The 27,117-nt window shown below is 37.9% G+C and overlaps 1 protein-coding gene across 3 annotated transcripts; it reads right to left on the bottom strand.

The window, feature by feature from the left end:
- Positions 1 to 466: 466 nt before the first annotated feature.
- LOC112279179 (uncharacterized) lies at positions 467 to 7,377 on the bottom strand. 3 transcript variants are annotated; one of them, XM_024513368.3, is made up of 4 exons: positions 6,803 to 7,377; positions 5,051 to 5,216; positions 4,255 to 4,744; positions 467 to 4,054 (listed from the first exon to the last, which is right to left on the bottom strand). In XM_024513368.3, exons 2-4 carry the CDS (start codon positions 5,066 to 5,068, stop codon positions 1,707 to 1,709), a joined length of 2,856 nt encoding a protein of 951 aa, XP_024369136.1. In that variant the 5' UTR covers positions 5,069 to 5,216; positions 6,803 to 7,377; the 3' UTR covers positions 467 to 1,706. The 3 variants fall into 3 exon arrangements, with proteins under 3 accessions (XP_024369136.1, XP_090103937.1, XP_024369138.1); XM_090247811.1 differs by lacking the exon at positions 6,803 to 7,377 and adding an exon at positions 5,827 to 6,787; XM_024513370.3 differs by lacking the exon at positions 5,051 to 5,216.
- Positions 7,378 to 27,117: the final 19,740 nt, after the last annotated feature.

The following is a 27,117-nucleotide window of genomic DNA, read 5'->3' as shown; positions in this document are numbered from 1 at the left end:
AAATGAAACAATCTTAATGCCAACATAAAATTCAACCAAAACATAAGAAAACAAAGCTATACCTACAAAACAACACAAAGGATTTATTAAAATTACACAAAAGAAACAAGAAATATACAAATAGAAGCTAGAAAACTTACCAAGGACAATGATTGAAGATGAGTCATAGTTAATATAAATTATAGTTAATATAAATTGAAGCTGAATCATATCAATATAAATTATGTGAGAAGAAACAAGCCACATTTTAAAAGAAGAAAAACTAGGGTTGAGGGAGAGTGTTGGGTGTTATAGAAGCAATCCTAGTTTAGTTAAGTCAACTATGAATTACTACATTGACTCAATTATAAAAAAAAATTGTTTGCTGTAGCATAGAAAGAGATGATAAGCATGAGATAAGTATATGATAAAATTAGAGTTTACTGCATGCGTGAAAATGATAATCATGTATAAACATAGCTCAACAAGAATGTAATGATACGATCTTCAATAGAAAACCTAGTGCAGCACATAAAGCCCCGATTTCTTTAGCCAGAAGTGATAGGAGTAGGGAGCTTTGTTGGATGCTGGATAAGCAACATCGCTTCAATTGTTCAAGTGAAGCAGTAAAAACTATTCACCACACGCAGTGATGCTCTTACTGGCCCAGCTTCTCACTTTAGAGAACGGCCGAATGGTCTAATATGCGGCTGATATCCTTTCACTAGTATGATGAGAACAAATGCTGATGGTTGATCGCTGTAATCTACACAGCCCTCTATCTGGGCTCTACAATGAAAGACATGAATCCACTACCTCGACAATGTTAACTGTCCACTGAGAAAGTAAAAATGAATGATTCTATATAAAGCTGTTGGAATTAAAGCAAGCCCTGTCACCTATGCATTCTGACCGCAGATCCAACTATCCTGGGAAAAATATCTCAGAAATTTACAAGCCCCTCTCCGAATCCACGACTTGGCTCAACTGGAAAACGAATCCTAATTCTCTAGTATCAGGGATATGCCCTCGCAGCAACTTCTAGATGGATTGCAAATCCGGGAAATACTCTCAAGACATGCGCTAATAAATCCTGGTTCCCATTTTCAACCTGTCGAAGATGAAGGATCGATGTCAAGCCAAGGCGAAGGTGAAGAGACAGTGACGATGCAGTTCAGGTTTCGTCAACGGCAACTAAGAGGCTGGATTAACAAACCCCAATTCTCATAGGTCCTATCCTGCTAAACGTTTAGCATCCTGGGGTTTTGATCTGACGTTCGACGGCCTTTTTCAATGAACCAGGTCCATAGATGGACAATGTACCGAACTTTATTGTGCCACTCGGATCGAAGGTACGATGGTTTATGCACGATGTGATCACCTCCGAAAAAGGATTCCTCTAGGAGATATGAAGAATATATATATATATATTCCAGTTGACATGCACATCAAGCATGTTAACCACGTCGCCCTTGTTAACTTCGTTATCATTCTATCCTTGAATCAGCTCCAAGGGAACGACAACACCCAAGTTCCAGTGTTCAACTTAACAATAAAAGCAGCATTGAAATTCATCACTCTTTCTGCCCGTATACAGTAAACATTCAATAGAACTGTGTCAGAGGGATAGATCCGCGTAGGGTAGTATAAAGGGTCAAGGTGAGATCCCTTCCACCCTGCAGTTCAACACTTGTTGGTTGGGAGCCTCACTGCCGTCTAAGCCTTCGTCACCTTAGATTGGATGAATCGTACTGAGGCTTTTGTTTTTCCTGCACCAGATCTGGCTTTGGCAGGAAGTCTGATTGTTCCGTAGTTCCACTTCCTTGACGCAAGAGTGAAGCCTGAATCGGAGAACAATGTCTCTTGACGCTTGTTTGGACTTCAGCGGACGCATCATCTTCGTGTTTATGCCACGCATGACGAGCTTGCTCTAGCGAGCTCCGAAATTCTGAATGTGCTAGAGTGAGAGGCACATTGGCCGCTCCATCCGCTTGGTCCGAGCATCCTTGCATGTAGTCCCGGTTTGAATTCTCGCGTTTTCGCTTTTCTAGAAGCATGGGACTTGACCGGCTGGAGTTGGAATCCAATGCAGATGCCACGCTCTCGGTGCTAGACCTTGCTTTGGGATCCTCTCCTTCCGTCATTGCTGTGCTTTTGAGTGGCGAGGAACCCCGGTGACCACTGGAGCTGCTCGTACTGGCCTGTAAGCTGAGTCGCACGGGAGCTCCTCCATTCTCAGGGGACGACTGCTCTACAGGGTGCTTGCATTGCAAAGATTTGAAAGCATTACCCAGTCGAAATGAAAGGAATTCTCCAGAAGTTAGCGCTGATAAAGAAGCTGAGGGAGGAATATTGCCACCATCATGTATTGTTTTAAGATTTCCTTGTGAAGATTCATGCCCTTCTGACAATTTTGATTGTAAAGCAGAGGAAGTAAAACTGGGAATTGACTGAAGAGGGGAGACTTTGCACGCTAGTGGAGCCGCCCGCTCCAAGTCAACCCCAAATAGTCTTGTTCCGCTACTTGTGCTTGGAGCTTCTTCGCTTTGTGATGATGTGCTGCTGCTGGAGGCAACAAGAGATCGGTCATGAATATTGGAACCTCCATCCATATCTGCCGATTGCCGTAGTGGCCTATCAATGTGAAGAATGAAATCTTCTGTAGCCGCATGACATTTTAAAGGCGAATGTTGTAAGTCCAAGTTGAGACAGCTGCCAGCCATGCTTGGTATCGCCGAATCCTGTACACTCCCTAAATCACCAGATGCCGCAGATGTTCCTCGTGCTGATTGCATCATTTGGTTGTAAATGCTGCCATACATGCTGCTTGGCTGGATGCCGGAGGAAGTGACTGTAACATGGGGAACGGAAAAGCTGAACGGCTGCCACATCCTAGAGTTAAGTGGGCTGACAGGACCATTAGATGGTGCATAAGCGTTGTTGCATGGTCCAGACCATGCACTTCGAAATGAGGATCTATCAGATGTGGAAGTGCCCCCTGCAGTAATCTGTTTCCGACGAAAGTCAATGTAGAGTTCATGGTTGCGACCTCGCTCAAAGGACACAATATCACCAGCGTCTAGTTTTTTTTCCTTAACAAATCTTGACCAGCCTTTGGTGAGCACATAACTTTGACTACTATTCCAGTATGAGTAACGAAATCGCCAATGCTTTCCTGAAACATCTTCAAATGAAAGCGTCTGTCCAGGTGAATTAGCAGATAGATCGAGAGGGAAGCACCGCTCGGCATGCTGTTTAGGGATGACTAGCCTATTCAGCTTACCAACGTCACTAGGAGTCACTGCCTTGTCAAACAAATGCTCTCTTGTGGGCGAGCTTTCTCTTGGCTCGTCTCTAGGCAAGTTGGGTGGAGCTAAAGTTGTTGACGTGTCTGCAGAAAATGTGTTTTGGAGCAGGCTAAAAGATCCAACAGATAGTCTAGTCCCTGGGTTAGATGACCTGCACATTTCGAGAACTCGACGTCGTGCACTGACAGGATTTGCAGCGGCATCCATGTTGAAGACCTTCTTGCACTGATCAAGCTCCTCGTCATACGTATGACGTCTCAACATTTCTACAATTTGTTCTTTGCTGAAGGAGCGCAAGAACTCGGATTCATATTCCGAGTCTGTGACTGGCCGAAAGTTAGTCATTGCATCACGACCACGAAACTTGATGGCGGCGGTGTCATACGCGCGTGCAGCTTCCTCTTCTGTGTTGAATGTTCCTAACCAAATACGTTGATGTTTCTCGTATATCTGGGCACCCCATCGTCCATTTGATTGTGGTACTACACCACGGAATTGAGAAGAGGGCAATTTGCTGTTACTTTGCTCCCGGCCACGATCGTCACCATACTCTGAGTCACCAGAACCTGAAAAGCTGGGTCCGCTGTGTGTTCGTTCCAGACTACCCCTTTGTTCTGTATCCAATGAACCCGAACCTAAAAAGGCGCTCGGGCCACTCTGTGTTCTTTCCAACTCTCCCGACCCACACCTTTGTCCGACGTTCCGAGATCCCAATGGCCATTGCTTCAAGTTCGCTCCACGAGAAAATTCTGCCTCCAGCCTTGAACCTGTAACATTGGCAAAGGCTGGATTCAGTTGAAGGGATGTGTCCAAATGCGCGAGGACCAGGTCGGGCATAATGCAAAATAGTTGATCAAATCGACACTTCAAATAAAATTATGATCTAAAAACCACATATCATGATCCATTCTCCTCTCTCAACTAAGTAACAGGATTTACTGCAGACCAGTCGGGCCGGTCAGCTTACCTAAAAGATCCAAGGGGTGGCTCCTCTCCCCGAAACTTTCCAAGTTGGAAGCGACATATGCTCGGTGCTCTTCAGCATCAGCCCTAAAACAATTTTCACTATCCTTGCCGGATGTACGCAGCATTGAGGAGTCATGCAAGCGGCTTCTGTCATGATCAATGTGGCGCTGAAACCTTGGGATTCCGTGAACCTGGAGTGTGTTGGCAGCTGCTGCTTCTGCAACACCTAACATAGCAGTTTTCTCCTCAATGGTATAGAACTTCGGAATGGGAGAAGCAGGATTGGTTTCTCGAATTACCACAGAAGTGGATGCTTCCTCTCGCCCTTGGCTTGGGCATTCAACAATTTTGAAACTGGAGACATCACTGTCTGAAGAAGAGGCTACTAAAGTGTCGAAATTGTTCAATCGCAACGTAACATCAGGCCCATGATGTGGCTCGCTGGACGAGCGAGACGCGGGTTTGGACCACATGCCGACCGCCTTCTCATCCTGAAAGCAGATTGAGCATTTAAATTGTGAATGTCTCGCACCATTAGCAAATACATTGTTATGTGTATGCTGCAGTACTAAGCCCACCCCCACATTGCAGCACTATTTCCTTTCGAACTCTAGGTATCATTCCACTGCTAAATGCAAACGCAACTTCGCATAAGCCAGATCAGTTCTGGCGCCTTCACTGAAGTCGACAGATCACGTGCTTATTCCGCGGTACTATTCCGACGATTGCGCTGTTGAATATGCCTCCAAAATAAGAAATAAATCAAAACAGTAGCTTAATGGAGATTGTGGTCCAACCTTTGCATTCAGACACATCCCTCGGCGTTAGTTTACCACATGATAATCTCTGGATTCAATGGGATGCTCCTCGAGTAATCTTTTGACTGTTAGGTACTTCGCAACCAGCTGCTCTTTACTTTTAAAGTCGGGCTAGACCAGAACCGTGTGCAGCCCAAGTAATCGACTGCACGTTTACAAATAGGAGCGCAGATGAGTTCAAGCCATGTCTTAATGTTAAATCACGCATCGAAGTTCAGTTTAACAATAAGATATTTCCAATATATGACAATATACAGTAATTTTAGAAAATATCGTAATTTTAGCTGTTCTAGTCATGAGGTAAAGATTTGGTTTATCTTGCAGCTTTTGAATCCTAACACATCCCCTTTTCTTAATCTCTTGAAATTAGATAGGCTTAAGTAATAATACGCTGAACGTTTACCACTACTTAAGCGTCTCCTAACGAAATACACTTCGACCACTAACTGCAATTGCAGCTCGACAGCATGCTATAAATAAATATGAACTTAATTGGCTGAAGAACCGGTTGGCAGCTGTAAGGGACCGGAAGTTCTTCTATACATTCTAATTCCGAAATGCACAGTTCAGTTTCGATTTTAACACTTTACCTTTCTTGGCTGCCATTCCATCTGCATCTAAAAATCACTTCCCAACTTGTAATGCGGTTTGCCTAAGTTCTTAATTTGGGCAATTTCCTACAAACCTCAACAAAATTGGACCAGATTTAAGCTTCTACACGTAGACCTGTATCATTAGGTGTTCAAGACTCTTACAGCACATCACGTTCTTCGAAACGGAGAAGATACGAGGTACACAGATGTACATGCCGGCTTGGAGGCTCTACCGTCAACGTCTCAGAAACAACATAGTAGGCAGAACAGCAAGTACAAGCGGTGCCAGTTTCTGTTTCCAGCCTCCATGTCATGAAGTTGGGAAACGTTTCGAGTGATCAAATCGTCACATCCCCCCGCTGTGCAAAGAATGAAGGTATGGAGTTGCAATATCTGACGTTCGTGAGAATAAACAGACTCCTATAGTTCCTCCTCCAAATTTCTTGAGGAAATTGCAATAGAACCTCAAGAACCATATTTGCATCGCCAAGCTAAAAGCAACAACCCGCCATGAAGAATGCCGAAAAAACTGTCTGGCTAGTTCCGATACAATTGTCTAGCTGTCTAGCTAGTTACGGAGTTCAGCGACGTTTGATACAATTCAATGTTTTCGAGAGGCTACGAATTCTGTGGTTGTGGACAGTGTCGAAGTCAACAGAAGTCTAACTAGAGTAAGACGTGTAGAATCAATCTCCTGGAATGTCAATAGCCAGAACTTGGAATCTTTTTACTTATTCTATCGACAATCGTGCTGGAACGACTGGGGATGGAGTTTTCAACACAAAAGATGATGTTCCAGAGAGCAGATGTTTAACGAGGCCTGCAATTAACGGATACCGCTTCAATGCTGGAACTTGTAGACGTCGGAGTTCGGTTACTCCTCAACGCGCAACAAAGCAGATTCATCACTACTTCAGTGACCTTGAGCGAGCTCCTGCTGTTTGAACTAACCCTCTAGACCCCGGTGTGATAACTACGTCGCAGCGAAACGTCAACCACCTCAGAGGGTATACTCTGATCAACCACAAACTCGATGGAAACTTCACAGCAATCCTTATTCTGGCAACAATCCAAAGCAAGCAAAAACTGAGGGCACAGACACCATGTACTCTTCTTCAGTCCACGGAATTGATATTACCTGTCGCTCCTTGCACTCCGCCGCTTACAGCACTCGGTCCCACAGCGCTGCAATCCTCCCGTCCTTAACCACCTAATTCTGCACCTCTCTTTCGCTCTCTCGCGCAAACACACGCGCACATCCTCATACTGACACCACTACCTTGCAAGTGTACATCTACCACCTGATATTCCTCCTCTCGTCGCACAACTCTGCCTAAAGATCTGCTGGTACCCTCCTCAAACCCACCTCTTCAATGCACTACACCACACATCACACAAAGCTGCTTAGATTCTAGCCGCTCTGCACAAAGATCTTCCTCATCTACAACTCTCCAGGTGTGAGCTCAAAAACCAACTCCGATGCCCAACCACTTTCGACAACTGATGTGCAGCAGACAAGCAAAGCGTCAATCCATTGGCATCCAGCAGGGAGCGCAGGAGTACGATGCAGAGAGCACGTGACTAGTTACTTGCGAAGGAGGTAGTAAACCACCAAAATGGCGTCAGTCAGTATAATGAAGGCCAGGTAGCGGGAGCGAGAAGGCAAAAGGGCAGAAGAAACTGTACACTACCCAATTTTCTTCAAAGACAGAAACCGCCAAAATAAAATTCCCCAGGGCAATCGGGAACGTCCGTCAAGCCCCAACCAAAGGCCAAGATATTCTACCGACAGGGTTTCTTTCGCACTGTCAGTGCCGCAGAGGGCGGGCGAGAACCATGCTGCGAGGGAAAACGTTTTTTGATGGCTGGGAACGGGAGAAACCTTGGAGAGGCTCCTATTTCTGGCTTCCGCGCACTCAGTCACTGTCTGGCTCGAGCGCCGTGACGGTGGAATGACGGAAGGCTTTGGGGCGTTGTGCATCACCTGTAACAGAAGTGGTAATCCACGCTCCCCTGCTAAAACTGGCTGCATCAATTTTGGGTCCTGCCACAGTTGCGGCTGATTGCGATGATGCTGCCCCCATTGGAGAAAGAGGTGAAGAAGAATCGTCGCAGTGAGGTCAGGAAAGAAGAAGAAGACGAAGACAAAGATGAAGGTGAAGAAGAGGAGCAGGTAACTCCCACCTAGACAACCATATCTGGAGAGAATTGTCCGGTGGTAACATTCTTGTCCGCCTCACGCCTTCCTCCCTGCATTGCATAAGCATCGCAATATACCCACACTTTCAGAAAATTAAGAATCACAATTAAACCTAGATGTTTGATTCTTATGAAGTTGAAGGTTGTCCATTGGAGCTTTACACTATTGTAGCCAAGCAGTCACCAACACAAGGAATTTGAAATTGGATAAGAAAATGACATGGAATCCCAACTAGCAACAATAACACCTTGTAACTGATTGTTTTGGAAAAGGTGTGATGAAACCTTTGACGTGGTATGAGCCTCCATCCTATCATGCAATAAAAGATATGTCAAGGTTTTTATTTTGTATCATTTTGAATATTTGTAATGTATTTCCCACATATATGTTTCTTGGATAAATGCTTCCTATTACTGCATAAAGCAATAAAGTAGGGTCACCAGGCCCTTTTTCTCGCCAGAAAGATTACTGAATCAATTGCAAGGAAGCAAACTTTTTAATAAAATCCCAAAATTTATTCTCCTCCCTTATCTCTTTGACATTATAGGAGCATCTCAGGGGCGAGTGATTTCAGATACAGATTTCTTTCGGAAAGGGTGCAAAGCATCAATTCAAATTGAAAACCCATAGGGAACAATCTGTGCTCAATTTTAGGAGATGTTCATACTTTACTGTGGTCAATAAAATTAAAATTAAAAGATCGACGCCATAATTTATTTTAAACAGAATCACAGCCAGATATTTCTCACCTTTTCCCCCTCAAACACTGCTGGATGCAAGACAACGACCATTTTCCTTGTAAATTTTCGGGGAGAAAGGTGCAGTGTCGCACATCACCAGAGGGCTCCAAATTTAGGATGTGACTCAGAAGCACGTCACCTAAGTCAAAGGAGCTGGACAAGTGGAGGTATTTGCATCAGTGGGGTTCTTAATTCGGCAAATCGGTAGTCAATTATCCAGGGGTGGGATTGTTGAAGAGGACCTGTGCGCACAATTGTTGAATTCCTCCTGTGTACAATTAGGTACCGCGCATGCTATTTTCCTACCCTTTTTTCCCCACGTGGCGATAGGTGAGCAGAATTCGCTATTTCGTTAACAATATCGGTTAGATTCGGGAGGAGACTGAGGAACGGAAGGTGCCCCTTTCATGTTTTCTTCTTTTTCTTATTTTCTGATCTATTGTTTTAAGAAAGGGAGAAGGTGGGGGGACTAGGGTTTCGATTGAATAAGGCGCGGCACGGTGCTGTTCACAATTCCACCACTGTACCTCGCAAGCCCTCCCCCTGCCGCAGAAATCCGATGCGGCTAAATATCGCCAGACAGCCATGTTGAATCGGTACAGAGCTCCAATGCGATGTTAATTCGTGCTAGGCATGTGTGGATGCAAGTTGGGAGGACCCCAGAGGAGGGGTGGGGAGGAATAATTAGATTATTGTAAAAGTTGGGGCCGTGTTGAGCCCCGAAGCTACCAACCAATTCAATCAGCCACTGCGGTCAGCCCACGAGGCCCTGAATGTCAACCAGAGCCCATTCATCCACCCACTTCGGTCATTGCCGATACTGCTCACATGCAGGGTTCTGTGCCGAGCTTACGCCTTTGCTCTGATCGTTGGATGGATCGCTCCTTGATTGCCGAATGTCAAGTGAGGAATTAGTTATATAAATAGGCCACCATGAAGCATATCAGTAGGGAAAGTTACTGTACCCCCCTCCCTGCTGTTGTAAGTGCCTGAACTGATGCGGGGCTAGACCCAGCCCCTCTTGCTGGAAGAAAAGACACAACGTGTGAGTGACAGCCTACAGCGAGCATGGGAATGGGTGAGGTTTGCACGTCTGTTTGTCAGCCAGGTGGTGGCGAGGAAAAACAAGAGAATGAGGAGCCAGCGATATGTAAACTAATTACGATTAATCGGTAAAATTTAATAGGCATTATATATTTGAAATTAATAAATAAAATATAAAGTGAAATTGTCTGCAGGCGCGTCCGGAACAGTAGAGATATTCCCGATTCCTGATGGCAACATACGTTTGCATAAGAACTAATTGCACTAATTGATCCCTGCTTTCAGGGAAAGAGTTTATCATTTGGATTTGACTATTTTAATGATTGGGTTTAACTCCAGACATTTTCTTCATCTTTTCATGCATGAGATTTGTGTGCGAAACAGTTATTATTATTTACTTTTTGTAACCCAGAGAGTATGCTCAAATCGTTTTGGTTTTTATTTGAATCCCACTTCGAGCTTAACATGCCAGGGAGCACCAATCCAACTTGATTCACGTTATGCAAAAGAGCACCACGCACGCATTTAAAGAGTTCCAATTGATTTGAGTATTTTTTAAAAAAGAAAATTAATAAATAAAGAAATGAATCCATGGGCATTCTGTACATGAATTTAAACTTCATAGACAATGAAGCTAATCGAGTGGAATAGTTCAAAATGCTTTACATTCGGCGAAATTTTACATGTTTTCAATGGGGGGAACTCGTATATATTCATACTCAAATTGTCAAGGACTTTTTACAATGAACAAAGTGTAGATTTTGTCAAAGGATGATGCTTGGACTGAATTTGTAAACTGTCTTTTTAAGGTGTCCTGGTACCAACCAGTGAGTTGTCCACACATGACACACCGAGTGTCGATCGATCATTCAAATAAAATTCAAAACGTGCCCCCATAATCCGGCGCCATGTCTGTGAATTACTAATTCCTTCCGAAATTACAGGTTGTAAGTGTAGTACATCGCCGAAATACCGTGGCAAAGTTTCCAGCATTCCTGTTTACAAACCATCATTATTGTTATAGATTATTAGTATAAGTATTATTTGTTCAGATCGGCGCTGTGGTGTGCTCTTGCCAAAAGTTTACCTAGGTCATTTTGTTAATATTTTTTTCTAGCGGCTTACGAAGCTAACTTCACGTGTGCAGACATGACTCGCTCAGTGACTGCGTTAGATGCGGAATGTACTGATTGATGCCTCGGATGGTTCTATAGATATAGGGACATCTAGAAAATTAAGTCCAAACCTGTCGTTGTTGCTTCGGATCCCCGCTGCTGTGGACTCTAGATTGTACTGTTTGAAGTAAACGGGGAGTTAATACTGAAATAATGAATCTCAGTTTGGGCTAGCGATCATTCAACTTCTGATAGATTGTGGAATTGAAGTGTGTTGATGGAAGAGCATAGATTGAAAAGGACGGACTCGATTGTGAAGAACGGTTCAACAATTTCGACCTCGAGCAAGGGATGTTGTTACGCAGTCTGATCTGTCTGATGGAGAGTGCTCCCCCCCTAAGCTTGTCGGGAAGCTGGTCATTACCTCCACCGGTCTGCATCATGAGGATTTCGCCAGCGACGAAGCACGAACGGGATGTGGTGGTCGAGACGCGAGGTGCTGTAAGATAAAACATGCCGGCAAGGATGACAAAGGGCAGAACAATGCTTCAGGAAGCCATGATCACCCCCCCCTACGTGGAGAGGAGGTGTGCCCCTCCTCTCTATCATCCTCGCAGTACAAGCTGGCCATCGACCGGACCCCACAGGCTACTCCATGATTGGAGTGCGACAGAGTAGTGCACATGCTTCAACTGACCCATACCCACCGCCCCTCGTCCTCACCTTCCTTACCCGCTCGACTTACAGATGGGAACACTCGGTCCAGATGTGTAAAGGATGTATTTGAAAACTTCTTAATTAAAAAACTCCATTCTAGAGTTACAGCGAGGAATGTGCATCGCCGACTTGATCGAGTGCTGGCCTCGTCGCGAAGAACTGGCTGCCTACGACACCTTGAATGTGTACTTGAGTGTGCGATGTTCAATCAGTTTCATGAAAGTATAAAAAGAAAAATCAAAAAATAAACACACACATACACAAACAAACACAATGCTACGTGGGCATTTGTCCAGGTATCACTTTATCAGTAGGCTCAAGCAGTCCAATCATAGAGACGTCAGTCGGGGCTCCATGATTGGAGTTGAGCAGAGGCGCACATGCAAGGATTCCGATTATTTTCGCACCGCGATAGGATTACCTGAGCATTCATATATGCTACTTAATAGATAGCTGGAGGTTTCCGTATTTCTATTGGTGCACGGAAGTCTCTCTGGAAGGGTAAATGTTCATCCTATTCCGGTATGAGGGAACTGGGGCAGCAGTGAGTACCAAATTTTATAGACCACAACAGCTGCAGTAGCTTGAAAACTCCTCCAGATCAGATCGTAGACGAAAACTTCGTTGTGGAAAGTGGTGGGGCCGTGGGGACGACGCCCTCCCCTGAACGAACTCACGATGCTATTTGAAACCCGTCGATATGAGGAAATGGAACCCATCTCCATCGCCGCGGGATGGGGCAGGCCATTCCTGGACTCCACGCGTTTTGGAACATGGGTCAAATCTCGTCTAAGGGTCCCTTATGTCGGCAGCTGCTTGACCACCCTTCTCCAGCCCTTGGTAGGAGCTCTTTCTAAACCTCTAGATTATTTCGGAGGCCTACGCCAGACCCCGGAAGGTGCATTTGCTCTGACAAGCAAGCAAGCCAGCTCTGGTCAGAATCATGGAATCCTCCTCCACGGGGAAATTGCAAGGAAGTTAAACTCCTTTGCTTGGGACTCGATCCTTGAGGAAAGCAATGAACGTTAACTCTGCAGGTACTTGATATGTACCCACTCAGTCTCTGGTGAAGAACATTATTGAGCGAGAAAGACAACACCACGGCCAGCGATGGGGTTCTGGTGACGAGAATCGAGCCCCTGTTGCACCAACCTGCTGCAAAAGTGGCGTCACCCCTTCTGTGACTTCTTCAAGGAAATTCAGCGACTGAGCATCATGTTCGGCAGCAAACTGCACAGAGTCTCTGGGATGGGACTGGGGCAAACTTGCTTAAAATAAATTAAAGAAAAGAAGAGGAAAATTGCATGATACTCCATCGCCGAATGAGCCGACAGCATGCCCATCCATCATCAGAGCGTGTCTACAGAGCGTCGTCCACCTACCGAGTGAGTGGGGGCTCTCGTAATGGATGAAGGGAGAGGGGTGTATATGAGAAATCACCACAGTGGGGAATAGAAGGGAATAGATCGGAGGAGGAGGAGGAGGAGAGTCATGACAGCAGCAGCCTGGCCTCCACTACAAAGCCTTGCTTGATGTGTTTTACTTACTGCACCAAGTCATGCGGAACAATGCAAAGGACAAGGTTATGGATTCCATTACCTGGCTGGCTGGCCCCTCTCCCTCACTCACTGTGCATGGCATGAGGGGTGCCACCTCTGCCAGATCTAGCTTGCTGCCATGGGGGGGGGGGGATGATGGGTTATGACCACAACACCTGGACAGACTTCATCTTTGTCGTGACCTGAACACAGCCCCCCTCCTCCCCAGATAAGGGGCAGGGCAGGGCAGGGCAGAGCACGGCAGGCCACAGTTTCAACCTCCTTTTTACTTTTATCCAATACCAGCACAGATCCTGAGCCCCCCCCCCCCCCCCTGCTGTGGCATTTTCTGCTTCCTGAGCAGACTGGATGAGACTCGGTACCTGAATCTCTTTGCTCGCTCAGGTCAATCAAAATTCTCTATACAGTGCCACCTCCCTCTCCAGGCTATGCAGCCAGCCCCGGCCCCAAACCTAGGACAGTCCCCAAAAGGAGCCTTGGAGCACAGACTAGGTCAAACCATGACCATGGCCATCAACCTACTGCTCCAACACCCACCCAATGCCTGGCCAACACATTGCCAACACCCTGTCCAGACCTACCCAGCCAACTCTACCAGAAGAAGTAGAAGAAGAAGCAGCAGCAGTAAGGCCTCACATCGCATTTCTCATGTCTGGTAGATAAGCTTAGGGTTATCCTGGCCACCAAGCCTGGCTGCCTGCCTGCCTACCTACCTGTCTGCCTTCTAACTAGCTCACACTTGTGCTCTGCATCATCTGCCCTTTCTCCCTCTTGTTGTTGCTGCAGGTCTAGCTCTGTGCTTGATACATAATGTATTTTTCTTTTTTCAATGATTTTCTCTTCAACATTTTTTTTTTTTTTTTTTTTTTTCTTTCCAAGCTCTGTTGTTCATTTAGTATTCTAGTGATTAAAGAATAAAATGATTGAGAACAAAGCTAGAGCTATGTAAAGATTGAACCTGAGGTATGTCATGGTTTCAGGTTGGTGGGTACATTCATAGCTCCCATAATGCTAGACATGTGATGAGCAGAACCCTCAACTTGCTTTGTGAGTATTTGATGCAAAAAATTTATGCAGTTGAATTAGATCTTATTCAAAAATAAATAAATAAATAAATAATCATCTTATTATTCTTATCTCCTTGGAATTTTCAACCAAGTGCACCCTAAAAGGTGGTATACTTGTACATTTATTACAGTGATGTATAAACAGTAGTGCTGCTTAATCTTCTATATGCAAATAACTTGCCATGCTGCTCTCCAACTAAGTCACAAATATACATTTCAAATGAAGAAACCATATCTAGAAATTTTTCATTACACCAAAAAAAACCTACTGTGCTCAGAAGGGTTGTGATTGTATTTCCCTGTACATTCCAATCACAACAAAAGGATATGATTGTCTTCTCTGGGAGTTCAGAGCAATTTTTTATTCAAACTTTTTTTCGAAATTAAATTCGTCTATAACTATTATTATTATCAACACACAGTGAGTCCACTGAAATTTTCCATCAATATGTTAAAATTGAAAGGAATCCAGGGCTTGAGTGTCCAGATAGTCAATGAAAGCACCTCCCAAATACCAATTTCTACAACAGAGATGAAAAATAAGGGTAGTGCTGGTCCATTGTAAAGCTTTTCACTATATCCATGCACAGACCTCCCAATAACATTGTGAAAAATCTTCTCATAACAGATTTAGAAGATTGTCAATCTCTCAATCTTGTGTAAATTTGGTGGATCATGTTCAACAAAAGGAGACTATAAAGAAGTAGCTACCACACTTATTCCTTTAGCTTCTAATAAAAAATAGAAACAAAATCAAATGATACTGGATGTACTTCTTAAAATGGTTCAGTTGCGGGAATGCTTTAAACAAATCAATTTTTAAGTCTGCCCTATAGCTAGGGCTTTTATCCCAACCTTCTTATTTTTGCACCAGCTCACTATTATTGGAACACGTTTTTTTCTATAACTTCTAGAGAAAAGGGAGACGGTACACTAGTTCACTCCACAGTGTTTATTTAAGTGTATATACACGTGTCTATTTAGTGGGTTGAGTGACATGTCTCCACAGTTGCAAGCCTGATAGAAAGCAGGTGCTGCAATGGCTGTATGCCAAATACCTCAACTAACAAATCCACTGTTTATGTACGTCCCTCTCCCTGTCTTCTCCATCTAAGTATATATATATATATATATATATATATAGTGTAGATATTTGCAGTGGAATTCAATAGTTAAATAATGCATGCATTGGAACACAGGGATTGGTTGCTGCTCTGCCTGATACACACACATCCACAGATTGAGAAGTATGAGAGGATGGAGCACCACATGAAGCTCATTCATTCCTCCGAAATGTCTTTGCTACTTACTTTTGTCTAGCCTTAAATCCTCGCATCTGCCCCCGCCCCTGCCCCAGGTACTCCTCCTTTTTCCTTTTAGTGTATATGCTTTCTATTATTATTATTATTATTGGTTTGTGCAGTTTCTCCATTGGTGGAGGCAATAATGGTCACCAAAACCCCTGAGAGAAACACATGCTCCGCAGGAAAGTTAAAACATGTAAAAACTTGAAAATTAAATTTAAAGATGATCTTAGAAAATAATATAAACATGTAAACAAATAAAATTCAAGTCTTGCTCCGTGCAAAATTTCGTCTCTGCCATTTGGAGTGACCCGTTTTTTTTTTTTTTTTTTTTTTTTTTTACTTATATATATATACATAAACATTTTTTTGAGATTTTTATCTTTCTCATGCCTCAGAGTCCAATCATGGTGAGAGCATCATGCAGTTTCCTCTTTTATTTCCTCTTTTCTGTGTATATTAATAATGAATAATGAATGATGTCAATCTACAAGGATGTCAGATGCATTGTTTTTTCTTGTCATTGCTTGACCCCCCACCCCACTGATTGGCCTCAGCATGGAAAATGCTTCAACGGCTCTCCATTCTCACCCCCTTGCCTTCGCCCTCTGGCAGTCCATTTGTGGCGCTCTAATTTTAGAGTTCTGGGTCTCTCCTCTTAGGTTGCAGTGTTTTAGCAGAAACGACAGCAATGCCATTTAGAACAGAATGAGTAACTTGTATCATCCTCCATAGTTTGGATATGGACCTCCTTCCCTTCACATTCATGGACGTCTGTTAAATTTTCTATTTCCTATTTTCTTACCCTCTTGCAGTTACTTCATTGCATTCTACAAAACAACAGTGATTGTGGAAATATTATTTCAAAAATAATGTATTCTCATTTATTAATGAATTGGATAGAAATTAATTATGTCGGATTTTTAAAATGGGTAAGTGAAAAGGTTAGTTTAAATCCCTTCCACACTGAGAATGTTTCCAAAAGTTGTGAGGTAAAAGTTACTAACCAATTGTCTCTCTAGCTCTTCAACATTTTGTTATACATAACATTTAACTCTAAATTCATCCAAAAAGTGCTATACAAGAAAACATTGTTGCTGAATTGGAATAAATGTATTAACCTTAGTTTATTAGTGGTATACCATAACTATGATAATATACAGATTAAGACGTGAAATTTTAAATTAGAGTTAGTTGTTAGAATTACAATAAAATCACACGAAATTATAAACTATTCAAAGGTTAAAATATAAAAAAATATAAAAAATACATATTAATAACTATGCTACTATTAAAACAAATAATTTTTTTATAACATTCTAATTGATATATGATTCTATCCTTATTATGATGTTATTTAAATTTCAAAGAAAAGACATAGAAAAGTCTTTTGTTGACAAATCCAAACCAAAAGTATAAAATTTTAATGAAATCTAAAGATGTTATTTCAATAAGTTTTAGAAAACGCTTGTATAATAATAGTAAATATAATAATAAAAATTCAGATTAAAACCATGGCAACACAGGCTGAATGTTTATATTCTTAGTATATTGTTAACTTAATACATATTTATTGACTTACTCTTCTCAGTCAAATAATCAAGCATCTAGTTCTTTTCAAAGCATACTTAACCATTGATTAAAGCAACATAAGAAATTGATTACTTCACTCACAAATATGCTTGTTGTTACTAACATGTGTTTATTCCAAGGTATTATTAAAGAACCTTCAATTGGACAATGTACCAAATTAAAATTATCAGATGCAAATATTAGCAAAAAAAATATTAGAAGAAACAAAAAATTAGAAAAAGAATTTCATCATTTCTATGATTTATTTTTAAAAATGAAATATGTCATTTTTTATTATTATTTTTGACATATGCCTTGCTATTTAGAAACATCATAATGACTATTTTCTTGCTCTGAGCTCAAAGAACAATGGTCAAAACATAGTGAATCCTTAACTTACTAAGGTTGAGGAATCTAATTCATTTTTTTTGCTTAAAGTAGAATACAACCAAAAAGCTACAAGTTCAATGTGTCTTTGCTACTTTAGTACAAGACTTCAAAAAAAATATTGAAGATATTCTTTCACCAGATTTGTTTTGTAAGATACTCCATGTCTTACTAATATTGCCAATTCAAACACATATTGTGGAGATGAAGCCTCTCAATTGGCTACAAGTAAGGATTTTGAAGACACATGAGATATTTCTTTGATATAATAGTAGTTAAAGACTGTATTAATATATTATAGTACTCTATTGGTGAAAAAAATCATAGAATTTTATAATTGGCTATTAAAATTGGAGCCACATCTTACTAATACTTTCAATGACAAAAACTTAAAGAAAATACATAAAAAAGTGAGATGTATTTTTTAAAATAAAATAAATAAATATTTATATTTAAAAATAATAATTAGACTAGCTATTGTGAAAGATTAGGAAATTAAAAACTCTTAAAATTAGATTAGAAGTAAGAAAAGAGTTGACAAGAATAAAAAGAGCCTCACTCTCACTTCTATACATACTATTTAAATAGGAGCTATGTGGGGATGTTCAATAGGACCTCTAACACATGTCGAACTTATAAGGCACATGTCTAATTTGACCACCGTAAAATTTTCATTATTATTGATACTTTCATAACTTCTTTAAAAAAAATACATTTAAATCACCATCAAGAGTGGTTCCTACCTTCAAAAATATTACCCAACATTAAAAGTTACTTGAAGGTTGTAATATCAAATATATTGTATCTTGCCATTTATTCAAGCAAAAACATGTCATTCTTAAGGATCTTCATTTCTAGTACATTGTCTTGAAGAATATGACAATCATAATATCTTATATAATAGCTTAACAAATAATAGTTTTTTTAATTGAATTTTCTGATTGTTGATTTTCTATTCATTTAGTAATAGAAATATAAAGAAATTACAATCAAAGATAGAGGATGGAATTCAATCTTCATTAAATGTCAATTCTATCATAGTAAGAAATTTCTTCACTCTTTAACTTGGATTTAATAGATGTTGTCAATAAAAAATCTTTCACCTTTTCTATTGTATTTGTAAGATTCTTAAATGGCTTTTATATGCATTCAGTAATATCATATCCATACCAATGGCAAAAGAATTATCTAATTATCTTGATAGTAGTTGATGGTACATCTCAAATACTACTATAAAACTTTATTTATTTATTTTATTTATCCATTTGTTTTAAAATAAAAAACCAAAGATATTTTCATGTATACCTTCAATATTTTAAAAATTATTTTTTAAAATCTTCATACAAATTAAATTCTTCTATTTGACATAATATCTTTTAGCAATCCATAATAAAAATAAAATATTGTCAAAAAAATTTTAATTATTTTTTTACTTCTGATAATTTCTATAAATTAGATAAAATTTACTATCTCAATAAAAGAATCTATTATCACAAATATAAAATAGTAAAAACTTGAAATTAAGAGATCTATAATAAAATCCAAAGAAATAAAAGACCATGGTTGTATTGATATAGGTAGTAGTTAGAGAAGTCTATAAAGTCAATGTTGAAGATTTTTTTATCTTGAATAAATATTACATGATTATAAAAATTCTTAAGTTTCCTTTATATTTGAGTCTACTAAAATTTTCTTGATACTAATTCCAAGAATTTGTTCTATCTAAAAGATTTTGCAACTAGAAAGTAGTGACAAGCTTAAATAGTTCATTGTTATGCTTTACCTTCTATAATACATAAGCATCTCTTAAAGTAAAATAGATTGTTTTTGAATTCAAACTTAAAAGTATTACAAGATTCAGAAGAATTTTTCTTAATATCACAAACAAGAGAATTTAAAGGCATACTTGATTATATTATATCAAGAAAGATTGAATCAATAACCAACATTGATTTTATTGCTTAAAGATGAAATTACTATAGCTTCAAAAGAATAATTGGTTGTTGATCAAAAGTTGCATTTAATTTTTTTGGCTAAAAATAAAAATATCTAAAAAAGGCATTTAACATACATCGTTGTTTTTTTAATAAATAAGTGATAATAAATACAAATCTTAATAAAGACATGCTTCAAGGAGCTTGTCAAAAATTCATTTGTATGTTGATATAAAGTACTTGAAGTTCTTGTAATTTATATAAACAAGCATTGGATTAAAAATGCCTTCCAAATAATGTTGTCATTTTTGAAATGAATCCAGAATTGCAAAAATTCTTTATCATGGATCTTGTAGTTAATTTTTATTATTGATAATGTTTTTGAATAATAAGCTATTTAATGAAGTTTGTCACTTGCTCTAATTTGTAATAATATTGCATCTAAGGTAAATTCTAATGTGTCTAATTCCATAAAAAAACGCCTCAAAAAAATCAAAATGATTATAATTTGGTATAAATATAAAAATTTTCTCCAAAACTTTAAATTATTATTTTTATTTTTTTATTCTAATTAAGTTCTTTTTTACAAGTCAAATATATAAGTGGAGGTGCAACTAAAAAATAATCTTCATAAAAAATTAATAATAATTAGAAAATTTCAAAAAAAAACTAGATATTTTTTATTATTTTTTAAATCTTTCAATCTATAATATTTAATTTTTTCTAAGGATCTATTATTAGACCATAATTTAAAATAAAATATTATAATATGTCAATATGAATATTATAAAATGCACACTTTTCTATCTTTACATGCAATCTAATATTTCTAAATTTTTGTAACATACAATAAACATGAAGTTGATACTTTTATATATTCTTAGAATAGATTGAAATATTGATTAGATAACATATAAAAAAATCACCTAAATACTTTCTAAAAACGATATTTTTTCAATATCAAAAAATAAGTAGTACATTTGTGAGTCTAAAAGGCATGCAATTCAATTCAAAATATTCATACTTAAATTGAAATGCAATCTTCTAACCATCTCTTTTTTTGATGCATCTTAAGTTATATGCACATTATAGATTTATTTTTGTATAATTCTTGGCTTAATTCAATTAATCAAAAAATCCAAATATTATAAGTAGAATATACATATTCTTAATAATAAAATTATTGAACATTTAATAATCTACATACATCCATAATAATTAATTTTTTTTCTTTACAAACAAGATAGGAATTTGTACTAGATATTTTTAATGATGTATAAAATTCTTAGCTAAGTTCTTGTGAACATATTTATTGAGCTCAGCTTATTTATTTTGTGATAAATTATAAATTAATCAAAATGATAATATCTCTTCTTTAAAGATCAATTATATAATCATAAGAAAAATATTCTTGAAGATTATAAATAATCGTCTTCTTAAAAATATCTTGATAATCTTGATATTAGCTTGAAATTTCATTTGAAGTCTTTTTACTATGACAAATAAATGTAGCATGAATGACAAATCATGACTCCTTTTTTGTAGTATAAATGAAATCTCTTGCATCTACAAATAAAGGTTTATTTGTACTAAAATTATAATTTTTTAATTCATTAATAAGATTCTTAGTTATACTCTAGAAAAAGTTAAGACTAAAAGAAATCCAATCTAATCAAGGATTATACTTTTTTAACCATAATAAACTTAAAATAATTGAATTAAAAAGAAATCTAATGATATTAAATATTATAAAGCTATTATTACTATTATAAGTCTTTTTTTGCTTAATAAGAGATTTAAAATATATTATGTCATTATATATATTTTTTACTTTTAGATATATGTATTGAGAAGACATAGGTGTTGCCATTGAATTGTAAAAATATTGATGCCTATTGATCCAACATTTAAATTGAAATTCAAATGCTAATTATTTTACTTCATTATAAAATTATTTGCTTAAAATAATATTTGAGAATCAAATAAATTCAACATCAATGTTTTTACTTCATATTATAATTTGTAGAAAAATTTGCTAACAAGTGCAACATCATCATATTTGATATCAATATATATCTATATATATATATATATATATATATATAGTAATTTAGAAAATAATAATTGATATCAACTTATATATATACTTAAAAATATCATTATACTTAATTAGTATATATATATATATATATATATATATATATATATATATATATATATGACTTAGAAAAAGCTAGCATCCAAAATTATTATTAAGAATAATTGGTTGCATACTTGATTGAGCTTTGTAATAGCAAGTATACTTGTACTATAGTTTAACCTTCAAAGAATGATGTTTTTTGGCAATTGGATAGAAAAATAGATGTATACAAATTATTATCCAATTAAATGTAAGACCAAGTCTAATTGATATTTAATACCAATGCCAAAAGAATTATTTGATATAATAGGATTTTCTTCAAAATTTAATATTTTGAACTTAATTTTTTTTATTATTAATTACTATTATTTATTGAAGATCAAGTAAAGAATGTATTTTAGGAATTTGATGAAGATGATAAAGATCAACTCTATTATTGGAAGTTTATTCTATTGGTTTATCCTCTAAAACTTAGTTAGTGCATTAACTAAGTTTTAGAAGGTAGTAGACTAAATGTTGGTTGATTTATCATTTTTTAGATATTAAATTAATAATATTATAATTTTTTGTAATACCCCATAAGATTATACAAGGCATTTACAAGCAAGATTTGAGTAAATATGGTAATAAAAAATATGCTTGTATCAAGGTAAGTATAAATTATTTCAATAATATGCATTTGAAACATTACTATTAAAGTTGGATTCAACTTTAATACATCAACATTCAAATATTAATAGGCCTTTTAACTATATACAAATTGAAATATAGTAGAATTGAAAGCAATCTTGACATAAAAAGTTGATGGTAGACAAAAATATGTCATTGCATTTGTTTCTGAAAGTAATATTAATGTGGAGTCTAATTACTCATTTTATGAAAGAGAAGCTCTAGCAATAATTTTGGCCATTGCTCACTTTTGATCTTATTAGTATGGGTAATAATTTACATTGATAATTGACCATCAACCTTTAAAGTGGCTTATGGATTTAGACAATCTTATGAACAAGTTTATTAGATGAATTTTATTGCTTTAAAAATATGACTATGAAGATCTATATTGAGCACGTATTATTAATTTAGATGCAAACAAACTTTCTAATAATTTAAGTCATTTAAAAGAAGACTTGATCGAAGTTTAATAGCATAAGGATTGCAATAGAGGATTAGTTCTTAGACAATATGCAATCACATACTTAGCTTTTATATTAGCCTTTATAATTGTCGTACTTGATTAAAGCTCAAATGAGATATCTAATATGATTTAAGTGATTAACAATGTGTAAGAGGATCTTGTTGTCTTACACAAGCTTCAATAAGAGGCATTTCTTTCAATCATCTTTTTTATAAAAAGAAATAGAATTTATCATCAAATAATAAGGTTTTGTGTCACGGACATACATATAATTACCTATATGAATAGATAAAAGTATGTAAAAGTAGATAAAAGTAGGTTAATTGTGTAATATCTTCTAGAGAAGCTTCTTAGAAGCTTCATAGACGCTGCTTTGACTTTATAGGAGTCTATAGTTGATTTTTAGGTTAGAAACTTGGTCAACAAGTTAGCCATGTGCCACACATGTTGGAAGCTTAAAGAACAAGCTAACTACGTGGTCCATCCATAGAAAACTTGCCTTGCAAGCAAAGGCATGTGGCCTAGAAAGTCAACATATATTGGAGGTCTTATAGAACATCGCCACGTGGCTTCTAGTTAGATAGTATATATAGAGGCAAGAGTGAAGCCCTCTTCACTCTTGTCAACTCCTTTCTTGCTTCTAGTCTAGTTTCAAGGGTCTCTAGTTTTTCTTGTATTTTGGCAATAGCCATTCCAGTTTCTTTCTTAATATACATATTTCTATTTTGTCCTATTTCTTTTTGAGAAAAGTCTCACTTACTCTTTAGCTTTCATCGAGTTCTTGTCCTTGACAGATTGACAAGAGTCCACTTAAAATATTAGAGCTTTGTCTTTTCTTGATTAAGAGTGGATTACTCCTTTTTCTTGATAAGACATAAGCGCATTAGAAGTTGCGGATTACCCTCTTTTAAACTGATATTGTTCTTAGTATTTTCTTTGTTATCAATTCCTCTCTTCTATTTGTTTTGAGCGTTATTAGACATCTTCTTTTTTCTAAGTGCTACTATGGCAGAGCTTGTTGAAATGAAGAGTGCAATGGCACAGATGCAAGAACAATTGAGGGAGTTAATGCTTGCGATGCATCAACTCAATTTACCACCACAAGGAGCAACAAGAATGGTAGGAAGTGAAGATATAGAGATGATTGGGACTGCTTCAACATCTGCACCAAACCATGTCCCTTCTCCCAGAATGGAACACCCTTCGAGTGTTAGAGAACCGAGAGTTGCCTTGCCCGAGAAGTTTGATGGTACCAGATCCAAGTTTCGAGGATTCATCAATCAGGTCCAACTAGTGATTGAACTTCAACCCCAGAGCTATCCAACTCCAGGGTCACAAGTAAGATTCATTGGTACACTTCTTTCAGGTTCAGCATTGTCATGGTTTTCATCTTTTCTTGAACGACGAGATCCAATATTGGATAATCTGGAGGCTTTTTTGGCGGAGTTTCGATCCATGTTTGGAGAACATGATGCAATTCGTGTTGCAACCAACAAGATCCGTATTTTGCGACAAGGCAATCGATCAGTAACATTATATGCTTCGCAATTTCGACAACTTGCAACTGATATCAAGTGGGATGATGCCGCACTTGTGAGTCAATTTCTCTACGGATTACAATATGAGGTAAAGAAATTGATGCTTAATTTACCTAATCCTCAAACATTGAGTCAAGCAATTGACTTTGCTGTGAAGTGCGACAATCGACTTTTTGAATTTCGATCCGAGAGTCGCACAAGTGGGCCTCAACGTTACTACAATTCAATGGCAACACCGACGTCTCCTCAACACATACCTTCAGAAGTAGAGGATATGCAAATTGATGTGGTACGTTTCAAACCTCTTACTGAACAAGAAAAGTCTCGTCGTCGACAAGAAGGATTGTGCTTATATTGTGGAGAACCTAAGCACACTGCTCAACATTGTCCAAAGAAGCGACGTAACTACGAAATGAGGAGTACGGCTGTCAAAGAAGACAGTATGTCGGAAAACGAGTACGTCCAGCTACAATAGGGACCGTGCGGCTGGAATCTTGTACAACTTCTAATGAAGGTCCTATCCTCTCCTCAGAACCATCTCCTTGTTTTATAATAGATGTGCGTTTAGGACCTAATAATTACAAAGCCTCTGCCTTGGTAGATTCAGAAGCCTCATCTTGTTTTTTAGATGAAGAATTTGCTAGATGTCATAGAATATCATTAATACAAAAAACTAAACCTGTACACGTAGAAGTCATAGATGGTCGTCCGTTGTCTTCTGGAGATGTAACTCACGAAACACTTCCTGTAGATGTATTAATAAATGGTCATAGTAGTTGCATAATTTTTAATATAATTAGATCTCCCTCTAATCCAGTAATTTTAGGCTTATCATGGTTAGAAAAGTATAATCCTCGAATAGATTGGATTTCTCGTAAACTTGATTTTCCTCAGAGCATTAGTAACGGTTCTATTAATCAAGTAAAAAACCATGAATCTAGTATAGTAAAACTCGCACTTATAGGTGCAAAAGCATTTATACACGCAGCAAAAGAAGGATCAACTTTTGCTATTTATGCTGCACCTATTTCTGAAAGCATAAAGACTTCAAGTGGCATTCCAAGTCAATATCAGGATTATCAAGACGTTTTTGAGGAAAAGAATGCAGATATTCTTCCTGAGCATCGCCCATATGATTGTTCAATCGATCTCAAGGAAGGAACTCTGCCACCATTTGGACCAATTTACAGTTTATCGCAAGATGAGTTGGCTGAACTCAAGACATATATTGACGAGAATTTAGCGAAGAATTTCATACGCCATTCAAAATCTCCAGCAGGAGCTCCAATTTTATTCGTAAAGAAAAAAGATGGATCTTTACGAATGTGTGTTGACTATCGAGGACTCAACAAGATCACAATCAAGAACAGGTATCCATTACCTTTGATATCAGGACTCCTTGACCAGTTAAATCAAGCTAAGATCTATACAAAAATAGATCTAAGAGGAGCATATAATCTAGTATGGATCAAAGAAGGAGATGAATGGAAAACTGCGTTTCGAACCAGGTACGGGCATTTTGAATATAATGTCATGCCTTTTGGACTCACGAATGCACCAGCTACTTTTCAACATCTCATGAATGATGTATTTCGTGAATTCTTAGACAATTTTGTCGTCTGCTACCTAGACGATATCCTGATTTATTCTAAGAATGTTGAAGAACATGAAATACATGTTCGTCAAGTATTACAAAAACTCAGAGATGCAGGATTGTATGCCAAGATGGAAAAGTGTGTATTTCACACTACTCAAGTTGACTTTTTAGGATACATCATTTCAAATGATGGTCTTATGATGGATTCTAAGAAAGTCCAAACAATCATGGATTGGAAGATTCCAAAGACTGTAAGAGATGTCCAATGTTTCTTGGGATTTGCCAATTACTATCGGATCTTCATCAAAGACTTCTCACGAGTTACAGCTCCACTTACACGCTTGACTAGTAGAGATAAATTCCAATGGAATCAAGAAGCGGAAGCAGCATTTGAAGCCTTGAAGACATCGTTTGTCTCTGCACCAGTCTTATATCGTGTTGACTTTTCCAAGGCATTTTTTATGGAAACAGACGCATCGGATTTTGCCTTGGGTGCAGTTTTATCACAAATGGGAATAGATGACAAACTTCATCCGATAGCTTTTCATTCAAGAAAATTCTCAGCAGCCGAGATCAATTATGAGATCCATGATAAAGAACCTCTTGCAATCGTGGATTCCTTTCAAGAATGGCGTCATTATCTAGAAGGTGCTTCTAATCCAGTCACTGTATATACAGATCACAAGAACCTCGAGTATTTCATGTCAGCACGCGTGTTGAATCGTCGTCAAGCTCGTTGGAGTATGTCTTTGTCAAGATTCGACTTCATTATCACTTATCGGCCAGGAAAACAACAAGGTTTGTCCGATGCCCTGTCTAGACGTTCTTATTTTGCACTAAAAGAAGGAGATGCAGCTTTTGAGCAACAAAGAACGGTCCTCTTGAAACCGGAGCAATTTCATCTTCGAGCAGTGAAATCAACATTGACTGTTGATTCAACTTTTCTCAAGCAAATCCAGTCCAGTATGTCCTCAGACCCTCTTGTTCATGATATCGAGAATAATTCTTCCAAGTCTCATGATTCTTCTAAGTTCGAGTTCAAGAATAATCTATTATATTTTGAAGGACGCCTATATGTTCCAGAAGGAAAAGCACGTTTGCGTGTTCTTCAAGCACGTCATGACTTTCCAGCAGCAGGGCACTTTGGATATAATAAGACTCTGGAACTCATATCAAGAGATTTTTGGTGGCCACAAATGTGGAAGTCAGTCAAAGACTTTGTACAATCATGTGATATTTGTTCAAGATCAAAAATTCCTCGACATCGACCTTACGGACTTCTTCAGCCATTACCTATACCAGAACAACCATGGTCTTCTGTTTCTATGGATTTCATCACAGATCTTCCAAACTCAAGATCTTATGATTCTATATTTGTGATAGTAGATCGTTTCACCAAGATGG

The sequence above is a fragment of the Physcomitrium patens genome, chromosome 2, assembly GCF_059467195.1.
Source record: "Physcomitrium patens ecotype Gransden chromosome 2, ASM5946719v1, whole genome shotgun sequence".
In the NCBI taxonomy this organism is placed as follows: domain Eukaryota; kingdom Viridiplantae; phylum Streptophyta; class Bryopsida; order Funariales; family Funariaceae; genus Physcomitrium; species Physcomitrium patens.
Note: the sequence above shows the minus strand (reverse complement) of the source record. Positions and strands in the feature narration are given on the sequence as shown.

Excerpts from the sequence above, each read along its gene's own strand:
- LOC112279179 (XM_024513368.3), bottom strand. Across the intron at positions 4,055-4,254 it reads CCACCCCTTGGATCTTTTAG|GTTCAAGGCTGGAGGCAGAA; the intron begins GTAAGCTGACCG and ends CCAATGTTACAG.